The 16,814-nt window shown below is 31.6% G+C and overlaps 2 protein-coding genes across 2 annotated transcripts; both read left to right on the plus strand.

Moving 5' to 3' along the window:
• Positions 1–1,271: 1,271 nt before the first annotated feature.
• LOC112703729 (BIIDXI-like protein At5g11420) lies at positions 1,272–4,019 on the plus strand. The gene is made up of 3 exons (XM_025755308.2): positions 1,272–1,474; positions 2,360–2,872; positions 3,278–4,019. Exons 1-3 carry the CDS (start codon positions 1,399–1,401, stop codon positions 3,811–3,813), a joined length of 1,125 nt encoding a protein of 374 aa, XP_025611093.1. The 5' UTR covers positions 1,272–1,398; the 3' UTR covers positions 3,814–4,019.
• Positions 4,020–4,703: 684 nt separating this feature from the next.
• On the plus strand, positions 4,704–7,662 carry LOC112703730 (cytochrome c oxidase subunit 5b-2, mitochondrial-like). Its single transcript, XM_025755309.2, has 6 exons — positions 4,704–5,121; positions 5,206–5,288; positions 5,592–5,642; positions 6,587–6,653; positions 6,765–6,844; positions 7,247–7,662. The coding sequence occupies exons 1-6, from the start codon at positions 4,962–4,964 to the stop codon at positions 7,295–7,297; spliced, it is 492 nt and encodes a 163-aa protein (XP_025611094.1). The 5' UTR covers positions 4,704–4,961; the 3' UTR covers positions 7,298–7,662.
• Positions 7,663–16,814: the final 9,152 nt, after the last annotated feature.

Here is a 16,814-nt window from a genome sequence, read left to right on the forward strand (position 1 = left end):
TGAAGGGACAAAATAATGTCGGAATGTGTATAAACTTAGCTTAGAAAGACATAATTACTAAGCGGTGGCGACATATTCTCCAATTAAACTTATATGATGCATGAATTAAGGTGTGTGACATTATTAAATCAAATCTGAATCGCATGAAGTTGGAGTATGCAGACTTTTGAGGTAACCGACAATGTTATGTTCTGAATTGGAAGTAACATGTGGGTTTAATTTTAATAGCTTTGTCATAATATTATTATCATTATCATTGCCTGAAATTGGAAGCAATGAAATCTGAATATTATTGCACTGTTTATCGGTAAAACAAAGCAAAAACTCAGGTGTAATCGATTTTACGTGAAATTAATAATTGAGAGTTGTTAGATAAAAATTTAGTTAAATCAGTTAAATCATCTAACAATTTTCAATTATCAATTTCACATAAAATTAATTGCACTTAAATACGAATTGAATGCTATGCTTAAAATGAAACCGTGACTTCATTAGTCAAAGCAAGCTAAGGCTTAGGCTGGGTTTGGTAAAGCTTTTTCAGGAGGTGCTTGTGCTCACAAGCACGTCATTTTGCGTTTGGTAAATTAAAAAGCTCAAGTGCTTGTACTTGCGGCTTTTAAAAGTTAGGGGTGCTTTTGAAAGCACCTAGGAGGGAGCTTTTCAAAGCTGGCTTGTGCTTTTCAAAATTTAAAAGTCTAATATAACCTCATATGTTAACTAATTTTCAAATTTAATGTTTGCATTTATGTCTATTATAGTATTTTTAAATTTTAAAAGCTATTTTACCAAACACAATTGATATTACTTATGTTTATTAAAAGTTGTTTTTGATTTGATTTACCAAACATAAATGCTACAACTTTTAAAAAGCCATCTTTTAAAAGTTAACTTTTATAAGCTACTTTTAAAAAGTAAAAGCTTTACCAAACTAAGTAAGGAACACGTGCGTGCTCATCATATATTTACTTGAATAATTATTACAAAAAAAATTTAAGTGCAGTCAATTTCACGTGAAATTAATAGTTGAGAACTATTAGATGAAAATTTAATCAAATCAGTCAAATTATCTAACAGCTCTCAGTTATTAACTTCACATGAAACCGACGGCACCTGAGTTTCTACCTTTTGAAATATTATTTGTGAAATTGTTTACTTTTATATTATTTTGCACTTAAAATAATAGTTGTTATAATTAGAAAGTGATAGTTATGTAGTAAATGCATGGAATATTGGAATTTAGTAAAAGGGATTGGGATTGGGATAGATCCAGTGGCATTAATGTAGTTTAGGTAAGATTGAGTGGTGTTTTCATGCGGCAATTCAAATAAAAACCGAGTGGTTGCTGTGCGGGATCTCATCCATCTCATCTATCTCTGCTTCTTCAATTCATCTCTTGCCATGAAAATGCAGAATCTGACTCTGCTTTTAGTGCTATTCCTCTCAACCTCCCACTCTGCTTTCTCCATCACAGACGGTCAGTACTTCTTAACTTTCCACTTAATTTACATTGTTATTACATTAATATACTATATACCATGCATGAGATATGTGCACCATTAGAAATTGTAGGCATCATTTAATTCTTCATTTTGAATTTCTTTATCCGATCCATTTAAATTGTTTTTCTCATATAAAACTTTATTTGGTATTTGAGTCTCTATTAGTTAGATTGATGATGAAATGGATAACATAACCCGATTCATTCATTAAAAAATGTAGCGATCAAACTAAGCACGTAAAATATTAGAAACCAAACTAAGTATCAAGTGAAAATTGTAAGATCATATTAAGTTTTATCTCTGGTTTCCTTACATAGCAAATTTAGATTTCAAAATTCAAATTCTTAGTAATTTATCCTCTGGAAATTGTGCTAAAAAACTAAAGATTTTATTACAGCAATTATAAGTATAAGTGAAGTTAATAACTAAGAACTGTTAGATGAAAATCTAGTTAAATTATTTAAATCATTTAACGGCTCTTAGCTATTAACTTCACGTGAAGTTCACTGTACCTAAATTTTTACCGTAAAATAAAATGTTTTAAAAATAATTAAATTATATATAATTGGACATTATTGATGATAAATATCCTTTAAAAGTAAAGAAAGAAAAAAACATACAACTCATGGCCATGGGGATCTACAAGAACAATATTTGTCAATCAATCTCTTCACATGGCTTATACACTTCATCATGTGCTCACAGCCTTGCACCAAACATATCATGTTATTGTTTCTCAGAGTATGGAAAGTGGAAACACAATTTTTTTATAAATAAAAAAAAGTTGTTAAAGATAAACTACTTAGCTCATTTTCTTTGTGGTGGGCCATACATTAACGGTTTTTTTTTTCACTTTTCAGGATTATTGCCGAATGGGAACTTCGAACTGGGCCCAAAACGGGGCCAACTAAAGGGCTCAGTAGTTACGGCCCAAAATGCAATTCCTAATTGGAGCGTAACGGGCTACGTAGAATACATACAATCAGGGCAGAAACAAGGTGACATGCTTCTTGTTGTGCCCGAAGGTGCTTACGCTATTAGGCTCGGCAACGAAGCTTCCATCAAGCAGAACGTGAAGCTCGTGAAGGGGTTGCACTATGCCATAACATTCAGTGCTGCACGCACGTGCGCACAGGAGGAGAAGCTCAACGTGTCTGTGGTTCCATCCAATGAGAAGAGAGATTGGGGTCAGATCCCCATTCAAACCATGTATGGTAGCAATGGTTGGGAGTCCTTTTCTTGTGGCTTCGTTGCTGATTTTCAAGATGCTCAGATTGTCATCCATAACCCTGGTGTTGAAGAAGACCCTGCTTGTGGCCCACTCATTGATTCCGTTGCCTTGAAGGTCTTGAACCCACCCAGAAGAACTAGAGGTACAAGCTCGTTGATAACTGACAACCATTAAATGACAATTTAGTTAAATGAATAAATTATTATTTGTACTCATAAAAGATATACATGTTGACAAATGTACCCATATAAGAATAAAACGACAATTATAACTATGGAAGATAGTTTTTGTATGCCAAAAATACTCAAATGTTGGTTACACAATTGATCCGTTAGGATATTCTTGGCACACAGAAGCTATCTTTCGTGAGTATAATTGTCGATTTATTCTTGTATGGATATATTTGTCAGGCGTTTGTATCTTTCGTGAATACAAATGATAATTTATTCTTAGTTAACTACTTCCAACTATTAACTTTATATGATAAATTTTTACATTTTATTAGTTAAGATTTTATAAAATTTTACTAAGTTAGATGATTTTACAGCGAATTTGCTGAAGAATGGAAACTTCGAAGAAGGCCCATATGTGTTTCCAAACGCATCTTGGGGGGTTCTGATCCCACCACACATTGAAGATGCTCACAGTCCTCTAATAGGGTGGATAGTGGAGTCTCTGAAAGCAGTGAAGTACATTGATTCAGAACACTTCTCTGTCCCTGAGGGCAAAAGAGCCATTGAACTTGTTGCAGGGAAAGAGAGCGCAATTGCACAAGTTGTGATCACCACAGTTGGAAGGATCTATGACCTCACCTTTGCCGTTGGTGACGCCAGCAATGCATGTGAAGGGTCCATGATGGTTGAAGCATTCGCTGGCAAAGACACAGTCCAAGTCCCTTACCAATCTAAGGGCAAAGGAGGGTTTATCAGAGGTAAGTTGAGGTTCAAGGCTGTGTCAACACGGACCCGTGTTAGGTTCCTAAGCACGTATTACACCATGAAGAATGATAACTCTGGTTCGCTTTGTGGACCCGTCATTGATGACGTCAAATTGTTTAGCGTCCGTTACCCTAGACATGCTTAATTAGTTATATCCAGGATAGTTATGTAGTGTTTATCTTATTATAAGATTGCATAGCTAGTGCAATCAAAGCACATTCCATGATGATCCGATCCATTTGGTTTCAATGAGCATCGTTGATGCATCTCTTGTAACAATTATTATTATTATTATTACTGTACCATATAATTTTCATCATCATGTACTATCCACCCTGTTTTTCCATAAAAGTTGGCGAGTTTCTTTCAATATTAAAATTGATTTATGTGGAATGCTAATCTTCTCATATTATCATAATGATATATACAAATTAAAAGGAGCAATTGGCAAAAGATCTCATATTATCACAATTTTGAATTAACGAATCACGCAAAAAAAAAAAGAATAAAAAATAGGAAAAGTCTAAGGGCAAACAAATTTGTTAAAATTTGGCCAGCAAAACAAAAACAATCCCGTTACGTTACCAACAGCATTTCTATTTCTGCCAACTCTTGCTTATGACTGTGTTTTTTATGGATGTGTCTAATAAAAATATTATTTTATGACTGTATCTAATGGAAGTGTCTTTATATATATCTTTCCTATATGTGTCTCCTTATGCATGTGTTTAAAATATAATAATTAATTATTATTAGCAATAAGTTTACAGATAGTATATTAGTAACATATACTTTTCCAAACAAAAATGAGTGATTCTCCACCATTGATAAAATTTTATACCATTAAATATACTATTGATGACTAATTTCACAAAATCTGCTGGTCTAACACTCATCTGAAAAATAATTAAGGCTAGTTATGAAAGAGGAGAGACTAAACCCTTTTAAAGTTAAAAAAAAAAAGAAGATAAATTGTGTGGTCAGTGTTTAGCAGTGATCTCCTAATTTGTAGTAATTGCATGTTGAATGGAATTTGAGCGAGTAAAAATGTGATGAGCAAACGATAGACGCAGTCGCAGTAACAAAGCTGTTCTCGCAGAGTCACACGATCATGTTAAATGCCACGTGCGTGTCTGCATGGGTCACGTGCCGCGGGCTTTGGTGTGTTGGGTTTTCGTTCAAAGTGAGTGATTGAGAGAGCGAGCGAGTCTATTTTCACTTTTCCTTCAAAACACTTTCCCATTTCTGCTTCGATCAACCAACGCCGTAACCACCTCAGATCAAAGCAGCACCATGTGGCGGAGGCTCGTTTCTTCTCACTTCAAATCCCTAACTGCACTCTCACCTTCTTCTCATTCCCGATCCGCTTCGCCAGCCCTCCGATTCGCCGCCGCCGCCGCCGCCGCTCCTTCCTCCGCTTCCTTCATTAATCGCCATGTCTCCACCCAATCAGGTATTCCCCTCTTTCCAATTTTTTTGGTTCTCCTATTGAGTTATTTGTTATTCGATTTTTTTATTGGATGTTTTGTTATTTTAGGTGGTAAGGTAAAACTTAGGGTTGAGGATGTAATGCCTATTGCCACTGGGCACGAACGCGAGGAGATTCAGGCTGATCTCGAGGTTATTCCTTTCCTCATTCCCGACGATTGCGATTCTATGCGTAATGTGGAAATCTTCTTAATCGAAATTTAGTACAAGTTTAGATTGGGAGATTTATGCACTGAGTACTACTACTATTCGATTGATTATTTGTTTTTAAGTTTTATTTTCCGAAGTTCTGAGGATGCTTTCCATTATTTTCATTTATAAAGAAATTTATCAAAAGCTATTTTAAATTCAATCATGCTATTATTTGAATCTCTTAACTTCACTATTAGTCTGCTAAGATTTTTTTTTCTCTCTAATCTGTTTCTTATTGTTTAGGGAAGGAATATTCTTGAAATAAACCATCCTGAAGGTCCATTTGGCACAAAGGTTAGTTCGTTAGTGGCATTTAGTTATTTTTAGAAATATAAGATTGCAAAGTTTTTGATGTTTACAAACCATTAGATTTTAGAAGATAAAGTGCTCGGTGGTGTTTTTAGTTTACTTTTTAGTTGTTTGATTGCATAAGAGGGTATGAGTACTCTGTGTCAGAATTATGTACCGTGTTCAACCTTTTTTTCTATCATGATTTAAAATAAAATATAGCATAATAAACAGTCATTAAAAAGTTTAAATGCATAAAGTAAGCATAACCAATACATATTGAGTTATTAATCCATTGTTACATAACAAGTGCATAAAAATACTTAGAAGGTTAAATTGATAAAATTGACACTCACATTGGAACAACTATGACTTGCCATTAATGCTCCATTTGTCTGTTGAGTTCAATGCAGAAATAATCCGCCAGAGCTTCTGCTCAGACAGTACTCTAGCATCAATTTATGCTTAATAGAAATAGCTGCCAATCAATATAGAGATGCCCATAAAAAATGTTAAAATTCACGAGGACTATCTGTATTATTCAATTCGATAGGTAATAGTGGTGAATATTTAGCTTTTATGAGAAAATGTTATCCTGAATTGCTTTGTGCTTGGTGGTTAAAGATAAAAAGTAAGCATGAGGCTGGAAAACCAATTAGTGAAAGTTATAGCTTGTTAGGTTTGTATTGGGTTTTACAGAAGGAAAAATATGCATTCATTTAAACTATTATTAGAATAATGTGGATTTGAAGTGGGGAAATCCTCTTATTACCCATTGAACCTTAACTATGTGCTTAAGTTTCTTCACTTTTGTTTTTCACTTCTAAATTGGCTATCAAACCTGTCTGGGTATTTGTTGTGCTTCTTTTTATTTATTCCTATTTTATTTTATAAATATTAGTTTTAGTTTGTATCCACTTTCATTGTTAATATGCTATGTTGATCTACAGGAAGCACCTGCTATTGTAAAGTCTGTCTATGATAGAAGGATAGTCGGATGCCCCGGCGGTGAAGGTGGTAAGTTACTTATCTTTATTTATGAATTCCTATGTGAAAGCTTTCTTACAATGTGGTGAAAATTACTGGAATTTGCTTTTCTATTGAGGTGAAAAATTTTTTTGGTCGCAGAGGATGAGCATGATGTTGTCTGGTTTTGGCTGGAGAAGGGCAAGCCTTATGAATGTCCAGTATGCTCACAATGTTTTAAGGTAAGTTGAGATTCATATTCAGTATTTTACCATACCATGAGTGATAAGGAGTTAAATGTCAAAATATGGCAGTATATATAGATTGAAAATATCCACTTGTTTACTTGCGCTTGTACTTAAGTATTGATTGCCATTGGTTAATATATGAAGTCATTGGTACAAGTTCTATTTAAATACTCAACCTGGCTATTATCATCATCAAAGCTAGTGATAAGTGAGGAAACCAAACCTCCTTTTATGGGTTGTAACATATAGCCATTCTATGATGGATGAAGTGTTTGCCTAAATGAGCTGTTAATTGCACCAATTTAGAAGTATAACTGGAGATAATTTAGTGCCTGTTTTCTAGCTTGGAGCCTGTCACAGCTCATTGTAACTAAATATTTGGTCTTTCATTTGCAGCTTGAAGTGGTGGGAGCCGGTGGTGATCCTTATGAACATGGTCACCATTGATTTCATCCTGCAATTTTCGTCCGGAATAAAATCTTGAAACATGGAGAGACATTGTTTACAATCATGCCGTTAAAATCATTGAGGCCTTTTTGTTTTGTTTTTATTGGTTTGTGTACCTTTCGGTCTTGCAACTTTAGAGATAGAAAGTTTCTACGGTTATTTAGACACAGGCTGGTCATTTGATTGAGCTATCAAATCCTGTTAGGTTATCATTTTTGCTTTGCGCAATAATTGATAACAACGCTGATTCATTAACTCGGCTTTAATATGTAGTAGAACTGGCAGCATTTTTTATTTTGAGCAGCTAAACCGCAAAAGGTGTCAAAAGCTGGAATCGTATTAATTAAAGAATCTTTTGGGCTAAAGTTCCTCTGTTTTGGTTTGAATTGTTGACCTCATGTGCACCATTTCTACCATATCATGGGCCTAAGCCCCAAATACCGGCCTAATGGACTAAACGAAATCATGTGGTAAGCCCAAAAAATGCCTCTAAAAGAAATAAAAAAGTCACCTTGTTGATAGGGGTGTTCATGGATTGAATTCGATTTGCATATCTGTGGTATTTATCCGAATCTGATCCGAAAATTGTGGATATAGATTTGATATAGATTTGATCTACAAACTAATAGGATTGGATTGTGGATTTTGTGTAGGTATCTGCATATTCGCGTATTCGCAAATAAATAAGTAAATATTCTTTTTATGTTTTATTTCAACTAATAATTATCATATATGTTGTATCATTTTAATTTATTATTTAAGAAAAGTATGTTTAATATTATTTTAAGAATAAATATATTTAAAAAAAAAAATTTTATTGATATTCTTTTAATAAAAATAAGCTTTTAAAAATATTTGTGTTTTGCAGGTATATCCGATATCCAATCGAATGGGATCCAAACTTAGAAACTGAACTATCTGATCAGATGATTTTAGTGTGAATCATATCGTAATTTTAGTCATATCCAATTCGATTGGATTTGCGTGCACCCCTATTTCTTGACCCTCACAACATGGTATTTAATATTTATATACAATATGACTTGATAAAAAAAACGCCTGCAGTTCTAAAATGAAATTATGCTGATAAAATAAATAAATAAACTCTAATAAAATAATACGGAAAACATACTATGGAATAAACGGTGGGTGGGTAGTAGACTAATATGGTGGAGTGGAATTTAATTCATACAGAAACTTAAGTATAGATAAAATGCAATAAAGTCGAACAGTACACAGTATTTTCCTTATGTGTCCTATCTTTTTGTAGAAGGGAAAAAATATCAAAAAAGAAAGATATTCGGGTTAAGGCCACCAACTTCAGCTTTTGCCAAAGGATACAGACGAACGAAAATTGCATCCACTGAAATGACAACTAAATAATATTCGTATGAACTAGGGAGCTGTACCAGAAATGCCTTTGTCCTTTTGTGAGCCTTATGAAATTAAATGGCAGTAAAAATAATTTTAAAAAATTGAAACGATAATTTGTTTTCAAAAGTAGTAATTTTAACAAAATTATTCAAACATCAACTGTCATATTTATGATTTTCTGTTAACGGAGATTAGACAAATTGATCGATGACGGGTTAATTTTATCAACTTCAAATATTTTTTGAGGATTTATATCGTTTTAATTAAATTTTTAGGATTCTTTTTGCCAATGAAAAAACTTTTTGGAGTCGACTTGATATATAGTTTACTCAATTAAATTAGATGGCATGTAAATGTATGTATGAATCTAAATCAAGAAATTGGAATGAAAATGGAATAGATTCAAAGCCTCACTCGCATCACATCTTACCAATAATGAAAAGGAAATAAATATCACAATCGTTCCGAATTGGAATCACAGAGGCACATAAATATAGATGAAGAAATGCTTTACCAGCCATTATTCCTTCTCCATCATTATTTCGTGCAGATGTTTTACTTTATCTAGCAGTATGCTAGCTAAGTTAGCACATAGTTTTTTTTTTCCCCACAAAAATATTGAATATTGAACTGCTGCTACTATCCAATAATACTAGTTTAGTATATATTCAAATTTGGTTGAAGATGTTGAATTTCAAGTTAGTTCATGGATGCATTAGCCCTTGTTAACATAACATGCATGCATGCTTCTGTATACATCATATTGTGGCATTCATCAACGTATTATTTCATAAATTCTTGGATGCAACTAACTAAGAATAAGAAAATGAGAAAATCCACCTTGTCAAAGGTGTCACATTATATAGAATTTGGATCTTCTAAATTTTGATTTTTTAAGAATAAAATGTGATTTTTTACTTTTAAATTCTTTTCTCTCATATTTATACTTGATCTCACTTATGAAATAAATATGAGAAATCACATTTTACTCTTTAAAATGAAATTCAAAATTTAAAGAATTCAAAATCCATTATATACATAACACAACTCATTACTTTAGTTATAGTAAATGAATAAAAGTATATATGAAAGAGTTTGAAATAAATAAAAATATACACAAGATTCTTAAATATTAAAGTATATTTTAAATATTATTTTAAAAAAGTATAGGGAGCCAATGAAATATTTGTACAATGTGTATCATGGAGGTTCAGAGAGTGTTAGAGATATAACCATCAGTTGAAACTTTTGGGATGAGTGGTATCATGACATGGTATTACCGTATTAGAGCTCTAGATTTGAAAGGTCAAGAGTTCGATCCTTAGTGAATTTTAAAATCAGTTTAAACTTTTGAAATGAGTGGTTTCATGACCTGAGATGTTTATTATTCCTACTACTCGAATTCTACACATTGTCTACTTAGACCATTGACTCCCTAGTAGATGGACAAAAATACACACCAAAAATTTATAAATATCAAACTTTCATAAATAATATGACACTAATTTTTTGTGTGTATTTGTGTCAATTCACATTAACTAATTCTCCTTATATATTTAAGAGTAAACTACCATTTTACCCACGAAAGTTAAACGCTAACATATCTATTTATAAAAAAAGGAAAGTACCATTTGTATCCATAAAATATGAGTTCTATATAACAAAATTATCCAAACACTAAAAAATTACATAAAAACCCCAAATTACCCTTATCATCATATGCATCATCTTTTCCCCACCACCACCACCACTAACCCTAACCCCATCCTCTTTCTCTCTCTCCTTCTATTTTCTGAGCTCGTTGCCGCCGCCAAAGTTCGTCAACTCTGCGAACTCCTTCCTCTCTCTCTCTTTCTCTCTCTCTCTCTCTCTTTCCTTCTATATTTTGCTTCTCTCTCTTCTACTTCTTCGAATGGTTGCGTGATGTAGGTTCAGTGGTCTCTGAGTTTGTAAACTGAAAAAGAACGGGTGGAACCGCGGATTGGACAGGGGCTGGAGCTCTGTGTCAACGAGAGATGGAGGGCTAGCTGGAACGGGTTGGAGCAGCGGTAGCGATCAGGCAGCGGCAGTGGCTCTAGGGTTGAAAAAGGCGGCGAAAACAGAAGGCGACGATGGTCTTGAGCTCGCAGAGGTGAGGCAAGGGGAAGAAGAAGAAAGAGAGAGGAAAACGGTGGAGGAGGAAAGAAATGGGGAAAGGACGCGGCGGCGGCGAGTGGAGGTTGGGTGGGACTTGACGGCGCCAGCAACTGTTGAGTACCGCAGCGGTGGTTACGTAGAGGAGCTAAGAAGGGGCGAGAGAGAGGAAGAAGAGTGAAAATCGGGTGGGGGGATAACTTGGTGTTTGCCGGTGGTGGTGCGGTAGTCTCAGACAATTTGATTTTTCTATTGTTGTTGTTGTTGTTGCTTTATGCGAAGAAGATGATAATGGAGATATAATGGTGGTGGTGGTGATGGTAGTGATGAAGGAAATGAGGTGTTGGTGCCTTTGAATTGAGTGATGGTGGTAATTAGGGTTTAGGATGGTGGTGAGGAAGAATTTCGGTGGTGGGTTTGGGATTGGAAAAGTGGTGGTGTGGAATAAGTGGTGGTAGCGGGATAATTTGAGAATTTCAAATAATTTTTTTGGATTTAAATAGTTTTGTTAGCAAAAGTTTATATTTCATAGGTATAAATAATAATTTTCTTTTTCTATAGGTAGATATATCAACGTTTTCAATTTTCGTGGGTATAAATAATAATTTACTCTATATTTAATCTAAACTTTTGTAGAAAGAAGAGATTGAAAGTTTTAAATTTCAACTTGAAAATAAAAAAAAACATCTCATAATTAGCCGATGGCAACGAAAAGACTAGTCATTGTACGAAATGAAATATATTCTTTAAAGTAAGTTTATTCTAGCGGTGTGCATAGATCGAGTGAAATTGGATTTGATGTGATCCAGATTTGATCCGAAATATATACCGACTCTATTTATTAGAGCCGAATTTGGTCCTAAACCCAATGAAACCTATACACTTCTTATAAGTTAGCATGTGAAAATATCTAAATTTCCAAGACTCCAATTATTATTTGACATGGTAAAATTCATTTAGAAAAATATAACAAAAACCAACTCCTTTAAAATTAAAATATAACCATAATCAATACTAATATTGTATAATGACACCAAATATTTAAATCAATACAAATAACACAATATTATGCATTAGTCTAAAATCTTATGCATTTTAAACATAAAGCATTAACTTATAGTCTTATAATAACTAATAACACAAAATATTAAAGTTTATAATACTTAAATTCCACATAAAAATAAACATCATTCATCACTAATAACACAAAATATTAATTGTGTATGATGACCGGACTACCGGGCCGACTTCGAGTGAGTCGAACCATGACCCAAAACCGACTTAAAATAATGACCGAATCTATTTTTAAAATTTTTACCCGATTCTAGACCGTAAAATCACACCAAACTAATTCTTAAAGTGCTTGAAGCCGGATCGAGCTATACACACCCCTAGTTTATTCAACCACAAATTATGAAAAGATACGATGATTATGTCGATTTACCTCGTCGTGCTATTGTTGGTACACACGTAGGTAGAGTGCAACCATCAATTTGCCTTTGCATTCTTTATAAAACGGTTAATAAAATATATATGAATTGAATGATACATATCAACTTTCCCTAATGAATGGTAGAAATTAATTAAATCATCTTCGTTATCACGTCATCTTAAAATATAGAGAGACAAAGTGTAATCACCAATACATGTTGATATTGAAAATATTGACGTTAGATAATCCAAGGCACACAACATTTAATGATTATACGAGGGCCTAACATGAAGTGCAATATCAAAGTGGCTTATCATTTGTATTTGACTTTTAATGATGAGTTATCTCATACTTCCTTTTCACTTTTTAAGCCAGTTTTGTCTTGTAATCACATTGGTCCACTCTATCATCAAACCAAATTTTGAAATTTGCATAGCAATCAAAACCTCCTTTTGTAGCTTTATGTAATAATTGGATAATTATACTTTTTATATTAAGTGGAAGCTGAAAATTTATTTGTCTCGTTTTTCATGAAATCTAAAATAGTTTTAGGCATTTTCTTCGTCTAAGGATAAATACTGCAAATAAAACCTACCACAACTATGCAAAATGAAACGTTCTCCTAAAAAATGATAAGGTAGTGTTTGTTTTTAGATGAGACTCAAAATTTCAGTTTTTTTCATTACTTTTGAAAAATAGAGAAATAAGAAATTGAAAATTTTAGAGATAGAGATGAAAATTTTAATAATATTTTTTTTCAAAAATATTTTTATTTAACTCTTTAAATTTTACATTTATCCCTCGATCTCTATGTTTATCTTAAATTAAACATAATATTAAGACATAATTTAGTTCAGTATATTTTATACCAAACATAATATATAGACTTAATTTAGTCTTTATCAATCTGTCTCCTAATCTCAATCTCCGTCTTCTTTCCAAACACAGCCTAAAATACTTATTATTCATTCTAAAGTCAGCATAGTAGTATTCGTACAGTAAATCCTTTGAATTTATTAATCTAATGGAGACGGATTAGCCAACTAAAAAAAGTTATCCATACCTTAAAGGAGACCACTTTAATAAAGACACTAAAAATGTCTTTTTTTTAAAAGATGTTTATATGTGTCATATTATTATTGGACATTTTGATTAAACTGGTTGATAATTTATTTTTAATAAACCAGGACAAAATCGGTTTATTATAGCAATAATAATAAACCCAATGTTTTCATTATAATTATTAGAACTGATTTGATCCGATTGAATTATATAATTTAAACCGAATATCTTTAAACTTTTTGATAAAAAGATAAATATATTCCTGATTTTTTGTTTTGTGGACATTTAAATCTCTAAAAATTAAAAAATATAATTAAATCTCTAAAAAAATGAATTTATTGTTATTATTATAAAAAATATCAATTTTATTTTAATTTGTTAGGAAATTTAAAATAACCGATTCATTAATACGTCCAATAATAATGTGAAACGTAAACGTCTTTACAAAAAAATGTTTTAAGCATTTTTATGAGAGCATTTTCCTCCTTTAAAATTATAGATGTAAGAGATATAAATATAAAAAAATTTGTAATTATATGTACTCTTTAAAGAGTTGTTCATCCATATATTATTTCTACTGACAAACACAAGTATATATGCAGAAGATATTATTTGAATATCTCATATGATTTTGTACTTGCTAATTATATTTTAATTAAAAATAAAGTATTATTTTTTTATTCTTGAAAGTTGATTAAAAATTTTAAAAATATCTTTAAATTTTAATTTATTTTAATTTTATTTTAGAAGTTTTTGATTTGTATCAACTTTATTTTCAACAACTAATTTTTAAAAAAAATTATAACCAATCCAGGAAGAATTTCACAAGAAAAATTTTTAACACAAGTAAATCAAATATATTTACTATGTATTATTGTTGGATTGGTCTTAATTTAAAAATAAATTAATTGTCAAAAATATATTTGATGCAAATTGAAAATTCTTAAAACAAAATTAAAATAAAATAAAATTTAAAGAGATTTTTAAAATTTTTAACAAATTTTAAAGAAAAAAATATACTTTATCCTTTAATTAAAATTAATTTCAAGTAATTTTTTATATTTAATTCTTATCTGTCATTTCATCCCTGTATAAGGTGACATAAATTATAGAATATTAATATGTTATACACACTAAGCATTTATATATTGATATATGTGTTACATCAAAGAGAGATGCTGGACTTATATATTGAGATAATTTTACAAAATGTATAAGAATCAACACTCAACAGATTCTATAATTAGGAAGCACAAGGAATTTTCTTTTTGCTTAACAAAATATTATTATTAGTTGAAAGACAGCAAAGTGTGCTTTCTATGCTCTTTTAAAGAAATATTAGTTAATAGTTATACACTCTTTTTGAGAACGTTCAAGTCATTAAATCATTTATAAATAAATATATGAGAAAAGACGTTTTAAATATATAGTTATAATAAAATTTAGGGAGTATAAAAAAAATACACACGTTCATTTTTTATGGTAAATTTTATCGTATTCTTTCTAAAATAATGAATAAATTATTCCTTATAATATATATATATATATTGAAATTTGAAAGTGATTCATCAGATGAGTTTTATGATGTGAAAGAGATCTTGACGAATATAATTGATGCATTTGAAAGTAGATGAGAATTTATGGTCCATGATGATAGAAGTCATAAAGACATTTAAAAAAATTCTTTAATTTAGATCCTCAAGTCATAAACACAGGTAAAAACATTGTTGTTGATGATGTCAAATACAAGTTTTAAGGGACGGTAGATTCAGATTCTCATGAAATTAAAGACATTGTTGTTGATGAGGTGGAGATTAATAGGATTTGCAAGATGAGGTGATAATTATGCACAAGAATTTAATCACTTTCATGAGACAAGTTTTGTGGATAGTGAACTATAAGGATGTTATCACCATACAGAAGAGGGGGCACAGTGGGTGTACACTGAGGTTGCGAAGGAGTTGCGCCTATATAGCAGAAATTCTCCATACCTCGGTAGTACAAATGTTACTACGTGTAACGAGCTAAATACGTACTTGTCTTTTGTTGATGGATTTGTGAGTTCACCTCAAAGAAATTTTTCCAGAACCACCACCATAGATTAGTAGTGCTAAACTAAATTTAAATCATCACAAGAGAGAGACAGAAAAGTAGAGAACATATACCTAATTATTATGATTAATATTTAACTTAATTATAATTATAGATACTATATATATCATAGAAAATAATTTATCCTTTATTTTAGAGAGGACATGATAATATTTACCTTTATATATTTTTCCACTTCAGTATATATATGATAAAACTCTCCACAATACTTGAATTTGAGACATTCACCAAGAAAAATAAGTATAAACGAATTAAACCGTGTCCATGCATGATTGACATATAAAAAGTCTTCAGTTGTTGGTGTATAACATGGATAAAATTGTTTATCTTATCCTAATTAATGATCCTTTAATAAATCTATTTCTGTAAATGACAAAAAGGAGAAGCTAGCTAGAAATAGGTATGGTATGGTATGGCATGGTATGGCTCACAAGTCACAAATGTCTAGTCAATAGAGTTATAGCCCTAGATGAATGAAATTATGAAAGTCACAAGCGTAATGTTCAAGTTTAAATTCTCTAATTATTAAGGGGATCCAATTTAATTTTTCAATTTATGTTCAATGTTTGGTTATTCTACTTTTTACCAGAACAAGAACAGGAGGAATATTTTTGTGTATGTGAATGAATAAATGCATGCCAGCTTATTGCATATGAGAGCTCTAAATTAAAATAATTTGAAAATGGTCATACACTAGTTGCACTATATAATTTTTTTCAGATTTTGAAGTTAACACAAGCTTTTTCAATTAGGTACTCAATATGTTCCCTTTACTGTAAAGTTTTGCCTATTTAAGCCGCCTAATCTGCAAATTATACCCACCCACCACACCCACACTGTGCTTTAAATCTCCAATAACCAAGCTAGTGCCAGCAGCATATCTTGTCTGCACATAAACAAACGCTCCCACTTTTCACTCTTGTATTTAATTTTAGTAGACATCAAATAATTTTATTTTGGTGAAAACTCAGGTGAAATCAACTTTACGTGAAATTGATACTTGAGAGTCGATAAATATTTGACTTATTTGACTAAATTTTTATTCAACGGCTCTCAAGTATCAACTTCACGTGAGTTTCCACCTTTTATTTTATACTCATAATTGAATTAACTTAGTATACTTTGTGGTGGAAACTCAGGTGTAGTCGACTTCACGTAAAGTTGATACCTGAGAACCGTTACATGATTTGACTGATTTGACTAAATTTTCATCTAACGGCTCTCAGATATCAACTTTACATGAAGTCGACTTCACCGGAGTTTTTACCGTATTTTTTTTTCTTGTGGGGCTAAGAAGCAGTTGACAATAGAAAAAGGCTTTTTAAGTTCTCCTTGGATGAGGGAAAAAATAATGATAATGATAATAATAATTCAGCAAATTTTTTGACCTAGGGATATTAGATG

The sequence above is a fragment of the Arachis hypogaea genome, chromosome 7 (assembly GCF_003086295.3).
Source record: "Arachis hypogaea cultivar Tifrunner chromosome 7, arahy.Tifrunner.gnm2.J5K5, whole genome shotgun sequence".
Taxonomy (NCBI): domain Eukaryota; kingdom Viridiplantae; phylum Streptophyta; class Magnoliopsida; order Fabales; family Fabaceae; genus Arachis; species Arachis hypogaea.